At 45.7% G+C, this 20,213-nt stretch overlaps 2 protein-coding genes across 9 annotated transcripts in view; both read left to right on the top strand.

Annotated features, from left to right (window-relative positions):
• The first annotated feature begins 4,715 nt into the window (after window positions 1-4,715).
• Window positions 4,716-9,843, top strand: Ndufb8 (NADH:ubiquinone oxidoreductase subunit B8). The gene is made up of 5 exons (XM_028891145.2): window positions 4,716-4,839; window positions 5,076-5,202; window positions 6,450-6,549; window positions 7,283-7,438; window positions 9,658-9,843. Exons 1-5 carry the CDS (start codon window positions 4,755-4,757, stop codon window positions 9,748-9,750), a joined length of 561 nt encoding a protein of 186 aa, XP_028746978.1. The 5' UTR covers window positions 4,716-4,754; the 3' UTR covers window positions 9,751-9,843.
• Window positions 9,844-13,383: 3,540 nt separating this feature from the next.
• The window catches only part of Sec31b (SEC31 homolog B, COPII coat complex component), a 31,056-nt gene continuing 24,226 nt past the window's right edge, over window positions 13,384-20,213 (top strand). For 4 of the 8 annotated variants that reach the window (XM_037207226.1, XM_037207215.1, XM_037207208.1 and 1 more), the window contains exons 1-3: window positions 13,385-13,861; window positions 16,389-16,512; window positions 16,811-16,934. In XM_037207226.1, coding sequence (XP_037063121.1) covers window positions 16,434-16,512; window positions 16,811-16,934 — 203 coding nt within the window. In that variant the 5' untranslated portion in view covers window positions 13,385-13,861; window positions 16,389-16,433. Of the gene's footprint in view, window positions 13,862-16,388; window positions 16,513-16,810; window positions 16,935-20,213 lie in introns of all 8 variants that reach the window. The other 4 variants (XM_037207232.1, XM_037207219.1, XM_037207204.1 and 1 more) reach the window with 2 other exon arrangements.

Raw genomic sequence — 20,213 nt, 5'->3', positions numbered from 1 at the left:
ACGGACACCATAGAGATGAACTGCAAGAGAAACCGGTCCAGACCCTTTAAGAAGGTGGGGCCCTTGGTTGAAGGCGCGCCCCCTACGGTCACCTGCAGCACTACAGCCTAGGCTCCACTCTTGGCTAATTAGTCCCTCAGAAAAGGTACTAGCTAATAATTAACAAAATATTAAAAATATTAATGAGACTAACAAAATATTGCTTCCTAGGCATGCTCTAGCCTACAGAGGCAAGGAAGACGGCAAATGTAATTAAGCTTTAAACTTCGCTCTCCTGGATGCAGAGAGAAGCCAACGTTAGACCCACTTATGGAATCCGAAAAATCAATTATCACATAGATCTTGGGTAAAGCTATCCTGAAAGCTTAGGCGTATGATAAATGGCAAGCTGAATTCGTTCAGAATCAAGGGAAGACCAAGGACATATAGTTCCAGCTACTCCAGAGTGTAGCAGGAATCTTAGAAAGTCTTATTAATAAAATCAAACCTGTGGCCAGTTATTGGGGTGAAATGCTGGAAGATCAGAGAGACAGATCAAGCCACAGCTTCCTCACCTGGCCAATTCCTCAGGTGGTCCTGTTTCCTCAGACTGGAAGCCTCTGTGTCCTCATATCCCAATGGCTCTCAGCTGAACTGTGCTGCTAGAAGCCTGAAAGCTTAACCAGGCCAAATGCTTAACCAGCCAAATGCTTAACCAGGCCAAATGCTTAACCAGCCAAATGCTTCTAGTTTCTGGTCCTCACGCCTTATATACCTTTCTGCTTTCTACCACCACTCCCTGGGATTAAAGGCTGGCTTTCTGGGATTAAAGGCGTGTGTCGATATGCCTGGCTGTTTCCAATGTGGCCTTGAACTCACAGAGATCCAGAGGGATTTCTGCCTCTGGAATGCTAGGATTAAAGGTGTGAGTGCCACCATTTTCTAGCCTTTGTATCTAGTGGCTGTTCTGTCTCTGACCCCAGATAAGTTTATTAGGGTGCACAATATTTTGGGGAAGAAAATACCACCACACCAGAGGCTGAAGCAGGAAAGAGGATCACTTGAACTCAAAAGTTCAGAGACAGCCCAGGCAACGTGGCAAGCTGCCATCTCTCTCTCTATTTCTTTCTTTCTTTCTTTTTTTTTTTACAAAAAAGTAAAGTAAAACCAAGGGAAGAATTCTTTCGTTTAGTGTCACTTGAATTTTCTGCATATGTAACCGTTTCTCCTACTTAAATCTATTCTTGCAATGAGACCAATGTTATTCAACCACAGACATCCACAATTTAAAACAATATATACGGTTATAAAGACCATATCAGTTGCTTTGCTTGCTTGCTAGATAGATAGTTCTAGAGCTGCACCCCATGGTGTGTACGTCCTGTTTAAGTCTCTCCTTAAATGACAGCAAGACTTGTGAACATGACAGGGTAGTGCTCCTGTAATGAGGTCACATTATATGGCAAAGACATAGTCAAAGTCCCTAACCAGTCAATTTCAGGATCATCACAATGAAGACCTATCTTGAGTAGGGCTGACATTATCTCTCTAGCCCTTTAAGTCTGGGCTTATGGGTCAGAAATAGAAGTCGTGGAGATTCGAAGCCAAAGCACATGCTGTGTGGTTTGCCCCGAAGGACCATATATGCCGCGTGTCAGAGAATGAGAGGTCAATTTGTGTGTGTGTGTGTGTGTGTGTGTGTGTGTGTGTGTGTGTTTTGTTTTGTTTTTTGTTTTTTCGAGACAGGGTTTCTCTGTGTAGCTTTGTGCCTTTCCCGGAACTCACTTGGTAGCCCAGGCTGGCCTCGAACTCACAGAGATCTGCCTGCCTCTGCCTCCCGAGTGCTGGGATTAAAGGCATGCGCCACCATCACCCAGCTGTTTTTTTTTTTTTTTTTTTTTTTGTGACAGGGTTTCTCTGCGTAACAGCCCCAGCTGTCCTGGAACTCACTCTGTAGACCAGGCTAGCCTCGAACTTGGAGATCTGCCTACCTCTGCCTCCTGAGTGCTGGGATTAAAGGCTTGTGCCACCGCTGCCTGGCAATAGGTGAATTCTTTACAAGCTGAGGAAGATTAACAAAAAAGTGGGGAGCATAGTCTTAAAATTCAAGTAGTTGAATTCTGCCAATAACTTCATGCTTATATACAGAGCCTCAAATGATATGGGGAACACTCTGATTTCAGAGTAGTGAGACCCTGAGCTGTGGACCCAACTAAGTGAAACCTATACTCATGGGAAATGTGAGATAATAAGTTGGTGTTGTTTGGGCTACTTATTTTATGATTTGTTTAAAGAACACTAAAACAAAATTTAACTTAATATGCAGCAACAGAAATTAATACATTGTCTTAATTATATAATTATGCTACATAGAAACTATATAATCAACTGATAACAGGGTTAATTCCATGAAAGAGTTTGGCAGCAGTCAAGGCTTTATCTGCAATGTTTGAATGTTTCCAAATACATCAATTTATAACACTGGAAATTAAAAATAAATCAGACCTGGAAGTTCATATCAATAAAATCAAGAATGGCCGGGCGGTGGTGGCGCACGCCTTTAATCCCAGCACTCGGGAGGCAGAGCCAGGCGGATCTCTGTGAGTTCGAGGCCAGCCTGGGCTACCAAGTGAGTTCCAGGAAAGGCTCAAAGCTACACAGAGAAACCCTGTCTCGAAAAACCAAAAAAAAAAAAAAAAAAAAAAAAAAAAAAAAAAAATCAAGAATGAATGCAGGAACATAAACCGGACTTTACAAATATAAAAAAAGAATATATAAAGTACTCTCAACAAGTGTATGTAAAAAATAGAGAATCTAGATGAAATTGAAGAATTCCTATAAAAACACAAACTATAATAACTGATTCAAAAAGAAATAGAAAAATCTAACTGGACCCATATCAAAACTACATTAGGAAATAATTTTAAATACCATCTAAAAAAGTCTAAAACAATATGGATTCACTGATGAATCCTACCAAACACTTAAAACAGGATTAACAACAATCTTCAGGAACAGAGGAGGAGGGAAGGCTTCCAAATTCATTCTATGAGGCCAGCATTACCCAGCTATCAAAATGAGATAAAGACAGCTAAAGAAAAGCAGATCAATATCCCTTATGAATACACATACAAAAGTCCCCAGCAAAACAAATCTAGTACCATACATATGGTATGCCCAAAAGGTTTAGGCACCATAACTAAACGGAACTTATTTTTGGAATGCCTGGTTTATTTAACATTTGAAATGTTGATCAATTTAATCTATTAATCGAAGAAAAATATCACATGGTCATCTCAATATTCACAGTAGAACCTTTTAGCAGACTTTAGCATGATCTTTTTCATGATAAAAGCAGAGTTCCAAAGGACATCATTGAGATGAAAGAAGATAGGAATGGTGATATAGCTCAGTTGGTAGAGTGCTTGCTAGCACGCACTGAGTCCTGGGTTTGCTGCCAAGCACCAGACAAACTGGCTAGGGTAGTGCATGACTATGACCCAGTGCTTTGGAGGTAGAGGCAGGAGAATCAGAAGTTCAAGATCATTCTCAGGTATCTATCAAGTTCTAGGGAAGCCTGGCCTATGTGAGACTCTGTCTCAACAAGAGAAAGGTGTGTGCTACCATGGCCCAGATACCCCCTCCCTGCTTTATTTTCTCATTCTCTTTGCTACATATCACTAGTCATCAAAGTTAAGCAAATGAAAATGAGATACTGCTATTGGGCCTGCCTCCTCCAGCACTTTGTGCATGTCGTGCACAGATACCCATGGAGGCAAAGCACCCAAACACATCATTTTCTTTTAAAAAAGAATTAATTATTTTGTATATAAATGATATTAGACCTACTTTGTTTCTTGAACCACATGAGATCAGGTCTTGCTATGTGTTAAATGCAGATGTTGTCAAATTAATTCTGATGGTGTCAGGGTTTGCTATTAGTTAAATGCAGATGTTGTCAAATTAATTCTGATGATGTCTAGCAATTCTGCAAGGGGACAAAATGCACCGCAATAATCCTCCCCAAATTTACACATTGAAGACGACACGTCTGTGTTTGCTGCTCTGGTATACATTAAGAAAGGATTCTATTCCAGTGATTTTTGTCCTAAGAACTGATAGAAATATGTGCATATGTAAAATATCCACCCCCTACTTGTGTAAGTAAAATGAAAACTTAATAGTATGCAAACATGTCTCCCAGTCGACCGTGTTAGAGTTTGTTAATTGTGTTCGGTTTGAAATCTGGTTTTCCTGGCATTTTCCTGGAGGTTTGGGGCAGTGTCAAGGGAGCCGCCTCTGGTAATAGGCTTGGCTTTCTATTTGTTGGGTTGAGGTGACCGGGACGTTTAGATGAATTGAGACTAAGGAGCTAACTCCGAGCATCTAAGGAAAGGATCAAACAAAACCAAGAGCTAAATTTGAGAAACGACGACGTGTGAGGACGGAAGGTGGAAAGTCGATGGGGCGGGGGTGGGGGTGGGAGAGGCAAGCAACTTGAGGAAGGAGTAAGCTGATTTTACTTTTGTCAGTTGTCTGAGACGTTCTGTGGGAACACCCCTGAACGAGCCTCGGGCAGCTGAAGGCGAAAAGGAAAATAAGAAGTAACTTTGTTTTCTCTCCTTCCTGCCGTCCTAGGAGCTACAGCGTATTTAAAGCCCGCCCAGCTTGACCCGGGAGACCTCCGCGCCGGCTTCAGCGGTCGCGTTTGGCCCAGCTCAGCCACCGTGACTCGCCTTTGCGCATGTGCAGGGCGGAAGGCCGCGAAGGTGAAGATGGCGGCGGCCGGGGCTGCGGCCCTGGGCGTCCGGTGGCTGCGAAGGGCAGCCCGCGGCGTGGTGCCTCTGGAGGCACGGAGAGGTCCGCAGGGACGCGCGAGGGGCGGGTGTGGGAAGCGGGTGGCTGACGTTGGCGGCTTCGGGAGGGGGCGTCCCTGGTACAGTGGCGGCGGCCCGGCCGCGGGGCAGGTGGATTAGCGTGTCCGGGAGAGGGCATGGAGGTTTCCCCTAACTCCGACCTCTGCAGTCATTGCGGCTCAGTGCCTTCTGGGTGGCTAGAGAACCGGGGCCATCTGACCGGCACCCCTCTGCGCCCAGCCTTCCATATGACCAAGGACATGCTGCCGGGGCCGTATCCTAGGACGCCAGAAGAACGGGCCGCGGCCGCCAAGAAGTACAATATGCGCGTGGAAGACTACGAGCCGTACCCGGATGAAGGCATGGGGTGAGGTGGGGTCGGGGCGGGGGAGGTCTGCTCGCCTTAGGGGCAGTGATGGATGAAGCCCGTGGTGCGATCGGGTGGTGCGACTCTGACGTTTTCTCTCGAACCCTGTGACCCCCGTCAGAGTCAATGGTGTGGGTGCTTTTCTTAGTGGGGGGCGGTGGGAGTGGGTGAGTGAGCAGCTGCAGCCGAGAGGACTTCAATTTTTTCCTTGGCTCAAGCTGTTTCCTCAAATGAGGGAGCCGAGGTTTTAATGGCTCCCCCGAGGACTCCAGAATAGCGAAATTCTTCCTTGGCTCCATCCAGAGTCCTGGGCTTCATTTAGATTGAGCATCTGCTGGGCTCAGGTGCTGTCGTCTAGGCACGTGACCAGGCTGGAGCTGCACTCCTGTCACAAGAACCTTAATCGTGGATGGTGTACTCCGTATTTGTATATGTCTCTTCAAAAATTTGTCTATCCCTCACCGCCCCCCTTTTTTTGACGTTAGAGACGTGAAAAGCGCATCAACTGTTCAGCAAATTAAATGCCAGCCTTCATTCTCCATTTGGTGTTAGTTCCTTCTGCCCCTGTATCCATGAAGCACGGTGAATGATGTATAGTAATTAAACATCACCCTTACTTCCTGTGTTAGAATTTCTCCTCCCGGCACCTCTTGTTCTTGTTTGTTTCCCAGTCAGTTTCTTTGACAGTTACGATCATTTTCCATGTTTTTTTACTGTGTTATGGACAAGGTAGTAGTCTGTATAAGGGGAACTTGGATTTGTTGGGGGAGAACCCAGCTAAGCAAGACCTCCCACGAGGTGTTTGAAGCATGAGGATGTATATCAACTTGTGGTTAAGAAACACAGCCCTTATGGAGGGGGAAAAAAGCCCTTTTTAATGTGTACCTTTTTTGTTTCTGTTCCAGCAAATGTGGATGGCTTTGTAGTTGGAGCCTGTCTGATGAAGGAATGGAATAATTGATTGCTAAAATTCCCTTTTAGTCCTAATTATAGAGTTGTGTGACTTTCCTGTGTAAAAGAAGATAAGGCCATGTTTTTTCAGGATTTAACATAACCTCTAACTATAGTTTGAACTTTTTTTTTGTTCTTTTATTAGTACTAGAACCTGAGATCTTGATTTGGGGTAGGTTCTTCTATCCTTAAGTAGTCATATCTGTCTCTTTGTTTCTCATCTTTGAGATGAGTGCCCTGAATTGTCAGCCACTGCTCCCAGCCCTTTCCAGAAGTTCTTGCTGTCTGTCTCTCAGGTACGGTGACTACCCGAAGCTCCCTGACCGCTCACAGCTGGAGAGGGATCCGTGGTATGAATGGGATCACTCAGAACTGAGGTTGAACTGGGGCGAAGCGGTGAGAAAACCATGCCCATTTCACTTCTCTCAGTTTTCTTGTGTTTTCCTGGGATTCTCTTTAGTTCATGGAGTACTTTTTTGCTAAGGGAAGCAGTGTCTAGTAATGTGAGGCCTGGAGTTGTACATGTGGTACACAGGACAGACCTTATAGGAACACCCAGAGTCCTGTGTGCTGTGAACATTGTGTGTGTCATGCGTGAGCTACCCTAGATCAAGCTGCCATTCATCTTTGCTGGCTCTGTGCGTCTGGGGGCTCTCAGAATATTGCCCCCAGGAAGTGGAATGGTTCTGTTAAGCCTTGTATCTAGATTGCCTGTTGTCTTAGTGTTTCTATTGCTATGATGAAACACCATGACCAAAACGCAAGTTGGAGAGGAAAGGGTTTATTTGACTTACACTTCCTCAGCACTGTTCATCATTGAAGTAAGTCAGGATCTCAAACAGGGCAGGATCCTGGAGGGGTGCTGCTTACTGGCTTGCTCAGCCTGCTTTCTTATAGAAACCAGGACCACCAGCCCAGGGATGGTCCCACCCACAATGGACTGGGCCCTCCCCCACCAATCACTAATTAATAAAATGCTTTGCAGCTGGGTCTTATGGAGGCATTTTCTCAATTGAGGTTCTCTTCTTTCAGATGATCCAGGTTGTGTCAGGTTGACATAAGACTAGCCAGCACACCTGTCTTTTGCAGGAAGAGCAGTTCGTGACAGTTATATGCCTTTCTGCCACAGATGCACTGGGACCTAGACATGTATATCAGGAATCGTGTGGACACATCCCCTACACCTGTTTCTTGGGATGTCATGTGTAAACATCTCTTCGGCTTTGTGGCTTTCATGGTTTTCATGTTCTGGGTTGGGGAGACTTTCCCCTCCTACCAGCCTGTGGTGAGTATTTTATGTCCTCCCCAAAGGATGTTTGCTTTGCCTCCTTTCCTGAGAGAGTGAAGTCTCTGGAGTAGGAAACTAGCCAATACCAAGTTTGGCTTCCTAGAGTTTTAGAAAATAGGAAAATGAAGCCTTATCAAGCAGCACAATCGTCAGAGCACTGCTCTCCCTCTGCCTGTGGACCAGTCTAATTGAAAAGACAGACTTGAGCATCAAATAGTGGAGGAGAATGTGGAAGCTAATCTTCAGAGTTTCCATTTGAGGGTGGTAGTTACCAGTTACAGTTTAGTGAACGGCCTTTCAAGGCAGAGTCAAAGAATCTAGAGCTGAAACCTTGTCCTGTACTGGACACATGAAGGGCACTATCTGCAGAGTAAATAGTGTCCATGGTAAGCATAGACAGTTATACTCCAAAGAATTCAGAGGACATAGAAAATACTTTCCAGCTTAAAGGAAGTTTTAAGAAATTTTAGAGAAACGACATAATGAGCATCATTTGACCATGTTGTGAGAGCCTGGCGTGGTCTGTCTATGTATGCCTATAATAAATGCCCAGAGTAGGGGGGGCTGCTGTGAGGGAGCGGGATTGAAACTAGAGGCCAAAAGAAAGGGTTTGGGTGCTGGGGAAGTCAGAGCAGTAGGAGAGGAGGCTGGTGAGTCAGGCCCGTGAGAGGCTCAGTGGGGAAGGCTCTTGCTGTCAACCCTGTTGACCTGAGTTCAGTCCCTGGGACCCCGTGGGTAAGGGAGAGGACTGGCTCCTGTGAGTTGCCCCTTGACTTCGGCATGAGTGCCATGGCGAGAGTGTGCCCACACACTTGGATAGTCAAGAGTAGATGTCATTGTAAAATAGCCAAAAATTTAAAGCGGTCGTTTAAAAAATAGTTCCTAGCCAGGCGGTGGTGGCGCACGCCTTTAGTCCCAGCACTGGGGAGGCAGAGCCAGGCAGATCTCTGTGAGTTCGAGGCCAGCCTGGTCTATGAACGAGAACCAGGATAGGCACCAAAACTATACAGAGAAACCCTGTCTTGGGGGGGGAAATAGTTCCTAGATAACCAGCTAGGGACTGAGTTTCCTAGAGAACTACAGTATATTCATATTCCCCAGGCCCGGTCCTTGGAAGTCCTAATGCTATGGCTCCACGATAGGGTTCTGGAATCAATATTTTCAACAATCTCTAGGTAGTTATAAAAGGCATTTAGAATTGAAGATCACTATATTAAAAAACACTGTGAGGTGAATTGATTAGTTCCATTGAGCAGCTTTTATTGCATATCTGAGGATTTGAACTTGATAGCATAGTGGTCTATTAATTGAGCAAATATTTATACAACCTCTACTATGTACCAGATGTAGACTGTGCCAGGTAGGGATGCAGGAATGTCTTGGGCTGCCTCTAGTACCAGGGAGCCGTTTTTGTTTTTGACTGGAAGACTGACATGACGAGGGCCAGGTTCTCGGGAAGATTTATCTGGGAGTAGTCTCCAGGGTGTGTTGGAAAGAGAGCCGCAGGCAGAGAAGCTGCAGGGTTTGCAGTCGGCTGCTGGTGCTCCCTCTGCAGAGATAGTGTCCTGAAGGTCGCTGGGACGCCGTGTGCACTGACACCAGCCCTCTTGCCCAGCCCCAGGGACTCTGCTGAGAGCATGTGGGGCTGTGGTGAGCACTGACCTCACTTCAGGAGAGCGAGGGACAGTGTGGCTCTTCCGTCTCTCAGTTCTGTGAGCTCGTCACCCTCCTCTCCTCCCTGTGAGCTGTGTCCTCTGGCGGCCGTTTGCTGGTGAAGCCGGCGCTCCTAGAGCATGTCCCAGCCATGTCTCCTCTGCTTCCCTCACCACTGCTCCTGCACGCCTCATTTGCCAGGCCACTTTAGTGGTGGAACCATTAGAGGCTGAGTGACTTACAGGAGATTGAGTCTGTCTCGACCCCGAGAGAATAGGATGGATGGATGCATCGTCTCATTTAGAAAGCTTTGGCTCGGACGTCCCCCTTCCCCACCAGGGCAGGCACCACTTCCCTTACAATTGAGGCTTTCTCTGCTGTGGGTCGAGCAGGGCAAGGAGCATTGCTTCTGCCACGTTAGCTCAGCTGGGTCTGACCAGAGGCTACCGTTTACCCATTTGCTCTGCAGCATCGTTAACTAGAGTAGGGTATAGTCAGGTATTGGCCGGCTGACTGTTGATCTTGCTGACCTGTGTGGTTTTTGGTTTTGTTTTCTTTCTTAGGGGCCGAAGCAGTACCCTTACAACAACCTGTACTTGGAGAAAGGCGGTGATCCTTCCAAAGAACCTGAGCCAGTGGTTCACTATGAGATCTGAGGAGGCTTCATGGGCTTTTGTGCTCTCTACCTAGGACTCCCTCATTCCTCGAGGTTTAACCTTAATGGAATCCTAATAAAGCTCCGTACTGCAGCTCCTGTGCCTCATTTCCCCAGGACTCTGAGATCGGAGGGACGGGAGGGCAGGTTAGGAACGGAGCGTCAGAAGATAGTAGTTCGTTCCTCTGGGGCTCTGAAGGTTCTTGAGAGCTGCAGGTTGTACCGCAGGTAGGGAAGGGCCAGAGAAGGACGGACTTCCCAGTTTGGACAGTATTTCCTTTAAAGCCACGTTTGTGGAGCACGCCCGTGACAGCATAGGCAGCTGAGGCAGGGTTGTGCAAGTTTGACCCCAGCCTGGGTACATCGTGAGGCTATAAAAGTCAGAACAACCTGAACCTTTTAATTAACAATTGTTAGGTTTAAAAGACGTGTGGTGCATGCCTCTCACCCCAGCACTCTGGAGGCTGAGGAAGGAGGATCTCTGAGTTCAGGACTGATCTAGGCTGTGTAGTGAGTTGGAGGCTATCCTGAACTGTAGAGTAAGACTTTATTTAAACTCTTCAGTAGTAATTAGGTTTTAAAAGAAAGTAATAGGTTTCAAGTATTTGATGAGATAGCCAGGTAAGGACTGCTCTAAGGCTGGGGCATTTCTGCATTCCTCCTCTCAAAGCGAGATGTCTGAAACAGCTTCTTAGTAAATTAACACTTCCTATACTGTGGATTAAGGGATGCATCCAAGCTCCTGTGACAGCCTTGGAAAAAAGCCACAGTTTTGATTGTCTGTCATAATTCATCTCTATTTTCTTAAAAAATTTTTAAAGCATACCTTGTCAGCCACAGATAAAAGTCATATGCAGATATCACCAAAGACTATGCAAGCGATGTTACTGAGAACTACCCCAACGCTGACTTCTAGGTGTCTTGTTTGGAAGTTGCACAAAGTTCACAGATCTACAGTGATTGGTCACATGACTTTAATACCAGCACTCAGGAGGCAGAAGCAGGCAAATCTCTTCAGCTCTAGGCTGGCCAGGGCTACATAATGAGATGCTGTCTCAAGAACTTAAAGTGGGTGAAAGATGGCTTAATGTTTAAGAGCACTGGCTGCTCTTCCAGAGGACCTGGGTTCATTTCCCAGAACTCATATGGTGGTTCACAGCTATCTGTAACTCAGTCCCAGGGGCATCCCACACTATCTTCTGTCTTCCAGGGACACTACATGTGGTACAAAGACGTGCAGGTAAACACTCATTTAAAAAATGAAACAAAACAAAAGCTGGATGTGCTGGCACATGCTTTTAATCCAAGCACATGGAGACCAGAGGCAGGTGGATGTCTGAGTTGGAGGCTCGCTTTGTCTATGCAGTGAGTTTCAGGTCAACCAAGACTACATAGTAAGATCCTGTCTCAAAAAAAACCAAACACAAAATTAAAAAAGGATTAAAAAGTATAGTGATCAGATTGAGGTTTATAAGGAAGCAATAACAGTCATCAGGTGGTCATTGAATAATCTACAACGTAACCACATATGCAGTCTTAGGGACTAAGCAGTAAGGCCCATGGCAAGTAGACCTGACTGGTGTGACTGACCACTGAAGAGTGTGTACTATGGGCTTCCGGGCAATCCAAGCACATGTCTGTTCAACTTCAAGGAGGCTAAGAATTAGCAGAAGGAAAACATGGTGGTTCGTGCTTGAAACTCCAGCAAATAAGAGAAATGCTATAAGTATCATCTCTGGGTTTTATAAAATTAGAATGTGTTGGGGGGACATCCAAAGATGAGCTGAGTACACTGCCCATCAGAGAGTTTTCCCAGTGACAGTGACTCCCCTGTGTCGATGCATCTGCTTTTTCAGGTGACCCAACAAACATTCTGTGTTTAGGGTTTTGCCTTTGTGACAGAGCCTTACTATGTAGCCCTGGCTGAGATTAAAAGAATATTTTCCTAACTGTATTTCACTTGGAAACCTGACCCATAAGAAAGCATGTACAAGTCTGTACCACCAGAAGACGGCATCGGATACTTGGGACTAGAGACAGAAAGTTGGAAGCTGCAGTGTGGGTGCTGGTAATTGAACCTTATGACTTCAGATTTCTTTTTGTAGTACTCCATCAGTGTAGTTAAGACTTCTGCTTTATTCCCTAATTTTAGGGTATTGATCAAGGTTCAGTGTGTGTGTGTTTAAGTGTGAGTGAGTGAGACAGGGTCTCATGTAGTCCAGGTGGCCTTGAACTTGCTGTGTAGCTGAAGAGGACTTGAACTTTGATCCTTCTGCCTCTACCTTCTGAGTACTGGGATTACAAAGTAGCCACCACCATAATTGGTTTCTGTGGTGCTGGGAAATAAAACCAGGGTTCCAAATGTATGGGGTAAGCAGCCCTGGACCAGCTGATCCACATCCCCAGCCCCTAAGGTTCAGTCAGCCATTGACTTTGTTCATTCCCTGACGCCACCCCGGTCTACCTGTTTCTGTGCAAGGACATCAGAAATGGTTGTTTAAGTGCTTAGTGTGTGACAAGAAGGGTCCCAGCACACCTGTGCCGGGTGTGGGTTTCAGCCTGCTCTCAACTACCGAGTCTGTCATCAGATAATGCGCACCCCAGATTCAGAGGTGAGTCAGGTAGGGGTTACCATACAATTCATGAATCAAGTGAACTTTGGAATCAACTGACTTAGTTATCTTCACCTGCCAAAGTTCCCTCAACTTGAAAAGCATATGTGATATCTCCACGTTCTCTTTCCTCTTCCTCCAGATCTCTAGCTCTGTTAACAGTGCCACAGTCACCCTGACTACACCAGTGGTCCTCAACCTTCCTGATGCTACGACCCTATAATACGTTCCTCATGTTGGGGTGACCCCCAACCATAACTATTTTCATTGCTGGTTCATAACTGTAATTTTGCTACCGTTATGAATCAATGTAAACATCTGTGTTTTCTGATGGCCTTGGGTGACCCCTTCGGCCCGAGCTGAGCTTGAGAAATGCCCTAAGCCTCAGCAGTCTTGAATCCTTACTTTATCAGTCAGGAGAGCCGAGCTGGTGGAGCTTTCCTTCAGTCACCACTATTAATGCAGACTTTCTTCCCTGGTCCCTGGGCTGTTCTAGTCCTCTTGGAATTGGATCTCTTCTTCCTGCTCTTGTCTCTCCAAGGGGATTTATACTGCCCAGATGCAAAATGCAATCGTCACTTGTGCCACTGGTCCAAAATTTTCAGTAATTCCCTCTTAACCGCATAATTAGATGGTATTCCACAACCTATCGGCGCTCATTCTCGCCCAGTCTCTTTGATTGATGGGATGGAAAATGCCAGGACTCCTAGCCACTTTGCCCCCTTTTGTTGACATCACCTAGTAGTGCTCTTTCAGCTCCAAGGAGTAATGGTCGTGCGCCTGAAATGTGCCTGACATCTTCCATGAAGCCCCTTGTCAACAGTCGTCTCTCCTTCCACACACAGCCCTTAATCAGTTTGTGGACACCGCTACTGGTGGGCTTCAGTGTGTATCACTGCTATTTACAGCCTCGATTGCTTTTTATCTTTTTTAGCTAAATGGATCACACCAAGAGCTCGTGGGCTAAGGGCCCGGTCTTCCTTCGCTTTAATAACTACATAATAAATAGAAATAGTGTTTTCCATACATAGGCTATCCATGGAGCCTGGCTCAAATAGAATAGACTAGAATAGATTAGATCTTGGGCGCCAGAACTGTGCAATCACAGGGCAAGTGAGGATAGCCCTGCTGGGAAACCTCTGCACTGTCGGTGCTTATTTGCGTTACCGAAGCTTGGTAAGGAGCAAGTGGAGGGAGCGGGTCGCGGGTCGCTGCCAAATCAAGTGTTCTTTTGGCCCTCGGCAGCCGCCGTCCGCAGTGCGATGTGCCCTAAAGCCCTTCGCTTGGACTTGACCCATAACCCGGGCGCTGGGCACAGGTGGGTTTCCCCCGCAGGTCCGGGGCCCCGGAGCACCGCTCTTCCCGCGGATGTCATCGGGGAGCTCGCCAGTCGCCGAGACCCCGCCCGGGCCGCCGCGCCTCTGGAGCACCCAGAACGAAACCCTCCGACTGGACCCGGTCCCGCTCCCCGTGCCACGCCGGGTCCCCAGCCCCGCCAAGGTCCAAAAGCGCTGCGTGCGCCTGCTCCTCCACCCCAGCCCTGACCTGGCCCGGCCGGGAGCCCTGGCCATTCCTAACTGACCGTGGAGTGCCTCCTAGGGCAGTCGGCGGGCGAGAATCTGTGTTGACCTTCCCCTAGGGCCTGGACTGCCAAGGGTAGCTGGCGCCCAGGTCGTGGTTCCCCGACCCCATCCCACCTGTCTACTACCCCAGCCGTTCTGACCCTAGCGGGGGCTTTTTAGAAACTGATACCTCAGAGCAAACTGTATGGAAAGCGGATTTTTCCTGTTCCTTCAGTCAGTGGTTTAAGCATGTCATGGCATTTTTGCCTAAATCAATATCGTGGTTAAAAGCACGGGTTTTACATTGCGGCTTAGCCGGTTGTTGTCTGTGCAGAATGGGGATAACAGTTTATAGAACTCTGGAGGGAAACTAATGAGTTGTACCTGTCAAATGCGCTGTTGGTGATCGCTGCTCTTCTGTACCGGATGGCTCTGACCAGCAGGCGGCACTGGTGACGGAATGGTATGGTTTGCTGGTTAAAAGACAAGAGAAGCAGAGCTTCGAGTGTTTAGAAGTTCCCAGAAAAATCTTAGCCTAACTGACAGCTTTAAGCTCTCTTCAAGCTGGAAAGAACAGTAGAGATTAAGTAATATTATCTGCTGTTTTTAATAGGTGATCTACCCTGACTGGCTTGCTCAAGCAGATCACAGTAGGCTCTAAGTCCCCCCCTTTACCTCTTTGCCCTTTTGAGAGCCTGTGAGGATGAGACCCTGAATGTACATTAGAAGTGGAAATCACAGAGTTAAATGAATGCGGTGTGGTGGTTCACACCTGTAATCCCAGCACTTGAGAATTAGAGGCAAGAGAATCCATACTTCAAGATTGTTCTCAGGTACATAGCAAGTTTGAAGCTAGTCTGGGTTATGTGAGACCATGCCCCACACCAACGGAAAGAAACAGGAAAGAAAAGATGGTTCTGTGGGTAGCGGCAGCAGCATACCATTCCTACAAGAGGATTAGGGGTGGGTTCCCACCACCCACATGGTAGCTCACAACTGCGTAACTCCTGTTCCAGGGGATCCAACACTCTTCTGACTTCTGAAGGCATTAGGTACCCATGTGGTGCACAGACATACATGCAGGCAAAACACAAATATTTAAAAGATGACACAAAACAAAAGTGGAATGAGTATTTACATTCATCCAATCATTCATTCATTCATTCATGAGATACCAAGCACTTTCTCTGTACTAATCATAGGTTTGAGCAGTAGTTAGAACACAGTGAGAAATGATGCTGGCTTTTATGAAGCTTACCTATTGGTGGAAGAGACTGACAATGTGGCTGTAAATAAATAAATTGTGAGAAAGAGAACAAGTGAGACTGTTTGGGGTTGGGCAGGTCACTCTGAAGATACTGGATGCTCACCCAAAAAGATTTATAAAAAGCTGGCTATGCATAGAGTGAAGGAAGAACATTAGCATATGGGAAGCAGGATTTGCAAAGGCTCTGGTGTAGGCAGAGACCCTGAGATGAAAAAAGACTTGTGCAGCTGGGAAACAATACCTAGGAGGAAAACCAGGAAGATGTAGCAGGGAGCTGAAGCCTGAGGTTTAGTCTTCATGTGCTAGGTCACTTATTTCATGATGGAATGCCAATATCCTATCTTTTGAGTTCAGTGCCTCTTCGATGTGGAAAATGAATTAGATGATGCCATGGGTAGCAAGGAGAGTATCATTTGGAGACTTTTGTAGTAATACGGGTGAGAGACTGTGGTACCTCCAAATAGACTAGTGGCATTGGCTGTAGAAAAAGGACATTAGAGCCAGGGAGATGAAATGATGGATTAGAAATGGGAGGAGAGACCAAGGGTGATTTTCAGGTTTCTGGGCTGAGAGCTTGGGTAGGTAGAAATACCATTTATCACGATGAAGAAAGCTGAATGAAGAACAGAGGATTGTGGAGGGACATAGGACAGAAAATTCTGTTGTAGCTAGACTACCTTAGGTATCTTTGCTGTATTTGTGAGTGTATTTGTTTTTAGATAAGGTCTTACTATATATGTAACTCATGCTTGCCTGAATTTATGATCCTAATGCCTCAGCCCCTTGAGTGCTAGGATTACAGATGTGCATCACAAGTAGAAATGTTTAATTAGCAGTTTAATATAGAAATTGGTGCTCCAAGGACAAATGTCTGTCAATAACATCAATATGGGGTTCATTGGCTCACAAACAATATTTAAAGCCACAGAAATCAGGCAAAGTCACTGAGAAATTAGCTAGTTTGATGGCTGTTACCATTAGGCCTGTGGTAACTAGTGTGATTAAACCTTGGGAGTTTAGAGAATTCAATTTTAGCAATTGTATAAATAAATGAACTGCCCTTAACTCCACAGATGATCTGGTTTTTCGCATTCTGCATTTGTTGAAATACTTCATCTTGTGGAGAAGAGAGACAATAACTGTGTCCACAGATGCTCCCTGGATCTCTGGTCCTAAGATCTTTGGTCTCTATTTTCAGTGAGCCAAGGGCCATATATGTTTTCTGCAACCTTCAGAACAGACCATGAAGTTGAAGGAACTTGCGAGGCCAGCCGTCCAAACATGGAGCCCAGCCAGTCAGTACCCTGTGTATCTGGCCACAGGTATGATGGCAATTTGGATTAGGAGCTGCTGGAAGTTGTATGTCAAAGGAAAACTTAGTATCTAGGCCACTTTAATGAACACAAGAGGAAGCTGTAGGGTTGTCAGGTGGGGTCTCTGGTAACCACCTTGGACCGTGGCTTACGGATGACCTTTCATGCTTTCCTTGGGGTTAGCTCTTGAGGAAGGCTATACTAACTCTCTCCTGTTGTTTGCTTTCTACTCCCTGCCATATTCACGAACTAAATCCACGCATATATTGTTCATTTACTGCCTCTTCCTTTCTTTTCTTGTGACTAGGAACATCTGCCCAGCAACTAGATGCTTCGTTTAGCACAAATGCCACACTGGAAATATTTGAGGTTGATTTCAGGGACTCTTCTCTGGACTTGAAACACAAAGGAATTCTTTCTGTCTCAAGCAGGTACTATGATGGGGCTGTGAGTGGGTTTTCAGGTCAGACCCTGATGAATATACTAATAGAGGTCCTGGGAGTGGTGTGTACAACTCAGGAATCACAATGCGATAAGTCTGGGGAACAGGAGTTCTGTGAAGTCTCAGAGGAGCTAATTCTGTGCAAAAGGATTTGAAAACCAACCATTTTCACCTTGCCAGTCAGCAGCAGCAACAGCAGTATCAGGCAGGATGCAGGTAATAGAGCTGCCTGCACAAGCCAGGACATGAGCACCAGGTCTCTCTTTGAACCCAGGGATATTGACTCCTTCCTCCCTTGGCTTTTGTTCATACATCAACGTTACACAATGTCACACTCTTCTGCCAACAAGGAGAATGAGTGATCTCTCCTCATGGCTCTTAGGTGCTGGTTGGGTACTCAGAGTTTTCCTGGCTCTGGCCAGCTGGATGCTCATGGATTTTTTTGGGTATATTGTGTAACAGCAATGAAAGGACGATCATTCACCCTTTGTTGGCAGGAATGTCTACAAGAAGTTCTTGTAGAGCTCAGTGTGCAAGGCAGTATCATTGGGACCCTGTATATTTTACTCATTTCTCAGAATAAGCCTAAATTGTAAATTCCATTATTTCCATTTTACATGGGTAATGGAAGCCCCAAGAAGCTGGACTTGGCACTGAAGTATGTTCCTCTCTGAGTGCTAAGTCTGCTCCCTTCTATTATTTCACTGCTTTTATTTTTTAGACAAGGTCTTGCTAAGACTGGCTTTGAACTCACAATCTTGTCAACTCAACCTCCTGGGTAGCTAGTTTTACAGATGTGTGCCAATGTACCTGGCTCTCCACTGCCTTTTTAAGGGTTTTGTGAAGATTGTGCTTGTAGTCTGATATAATGTCTGTAAGTTTTTATACCATCAGAAAAAAAAGTGAATATTCATTGTAGTCGATTTCATATTTAATATAAGTAATATTACCATACTACTGATTTTATATATATTTAGACTAAGTATGTAAGTCTTTTTCTTCCAGCCTAGTAAATTTTCTTGCCTACTCTAATTTGAGATTGCTGGTCTTGAAGGCAGCCTTCTATCTGATTACTGATGGCCTCTATTCTTCCTTTGCTTCTGCAAGTCTATCTTGTGCGTGCTCTCATGGAAAGCACAGTTGTGCTGGGTTGTGCCTAGCTGTGATGCTAATTAGACTGTGTCATTTTAGCAAGTTACATTGACTGCCCTGAATTTTCTCACTTACTTTTGAAGAAGAGGTCATACAAGATGACACTAAGAACCTACTGAGACATGCATCCAGATCTTACACTCAATCTCTCCCAACTTTCTCTGTGGGAGTTTTCCTTTCCCTTTTATCCTTAAAACTTCCCCGGGGGTTGTTGGGGTGGCTCATCAGGAAAAGATGCTCGCTGCAAAAACCTGGCAACTGGAGTTCAGTCCCCAGAACTTCATGAAGAACTCCCACCATGCAGGTGGAAGGAGAGAACTAAGTCCATAGAGTTGCCCTCTGACTTCCACGTGAGTGCTGTAGCACATGTATCACACATATACCATGAGCAAACACAATATTAATAATAAAAATTTTAAAAAAAAACCCCTCTGTGGTGGTCTGAATGAAAATGGCCCCGTAAGCTCATAGGGAGTGGCACTGTTAGGCATTGTGGCCTTGTTGGAGTAGGTGTGACCTTGTTGGAGGAAGTGTGTCACTGGGGGTGGGCTTTGAGGTTTCAAATGGTCAAGCCAGGTCCAGTGTCACTCTCTCTTCCTGCTGCCTGCTGATCAGTTGTAGGACTCTCAGCTGCCTCTCCAGCTTCATGTTTTCCTGTATGCCGCCATGCTTCCCACCATGATGATAATGAACTAAACCTCTGAACTATAAGCCAGCCCCAGTTAAATGTTTTCTTTATAAGAGTTGCCAGGGTTATGGCATCTCTCCACAGCAATAGAATACTGACTAAGACACACCCAATCCTTTCTCTTATACCTTTTCCTACTAGCAAGACATATTCTTCCAAAATCTCTCTTCCTCTGCCTGCTTTTTTTCTTCACACCCTCAGTCAGATTGGGCCCTGAAGCTGCCCCCTTTTCCCTTAATTTATGATGCCTCTGAGAAATATTCCCTATTTAGAAATATCTGATGGAAAGCAATGTTCTGAAGTACCTATGGAGGTATCAATAAGGGCCAACTTAAGCTGTAGATAGATTGAAGAGACATCATGGGCAAAAGTTGTGGAATATTACTTTAACTATGTAAAGGTGTGTTTCATTTGTTTTACTATGCCTGCCTAAGGCACCCAATTGGTCTAATAAAAAGCTGAATAACCAACAGCTATGCAGGAAGAGGGACAGACAGAGCTGGCGGACAGAGAGAATAAGTAGGAGGAGGAATCTAGGAGAGAGAGACACAGAGTAGGACATACAGAATGAAAGAAAGGTAAAAAGCCCCAAGGCAAAACATAGATGAAGAGAAACAGGCTAAATTAAGTTAAAGAAAAAAAGCTAGCCAGAAACAAGCACAAGCTAAAGCGAGCATTCATAACTAATAAGAAATCTCAGTGTCGTGATTTGGGAGCTGGTTGGTGGCCCAAAAGAAAACCTACTATAGGTAAAGGCCACCTGGTGCAAGCAGGGTCAGTGCAGATCAGCATGCGCACTGAAGAAGCCGTGTGGGTTGTTAGACAAGTATCACTGTGGAAGAAGGGTTTGGGGGAGAATCTTCTTGGGCTATGGCAGAATGAGGTTGGAGGTCAATGTGTGACCTGCTGCTCTATTCCTTCAGCTTACATTGAGACTCCAGATCTCTGAATATCTGCAGAATTCTCTATAGAACCCCATCCTGTAACAACATAGGGGGAAGTGGGTGGTTCATCTGGGTGATAAACTGAACCTTTATCTCAGTTCTCTGGATCCTTGGAGAACAAGGTTTAAAGTGAGAAATCCATGGAGTCTGCTCAAAGGGCAAAGGGATTTATTAAGAAAGGAAAACTCACAAGACAGAACAGAGGAATTGTCGAAGGGTCCTGGAAAAGGTGAGGCACGGTCCCACGCTGTTCTTCTGTCTGAGACTGTCCCATGAGGGAGTGAAGAGTGTGTCTACAGTGTGTCTCGAGTCTTAATAGTAGCCCCGAGCCATGCCCCAGGGGCAGGTACTTAGGGCAGTTACATCTCTCAGGGTGGTGCTTCAGGGTGATAGACAGAACAGCTAGCCACTGCAAAGGTTGGCTTCTCGTTGGGTGCTGAGGGACAATGAACACTAACCTGGAAAGAAAGTCATTCTGTGTACC

Source organism: Peromyscus leucopus, chromosome 1, assembly GCF_004664715.2.
Source record: "Peromyscus leucopus breed LL Stock chromosome 1, UCI_PerLeu_2.1, whole genome shotgun sequence".
Classification (NCBI taxonomy): Eukaryota; Metazoa; Chordata; class Mammalia; order Rodentia; family Cricetidae; genus Peromyscus; species Peromyscus leucopus.
The sequence above is the reverse complement of the archived record's forward strand: the minus strand, read 5'-3'. Positions and strand labels throughout refer to the sequence as shown.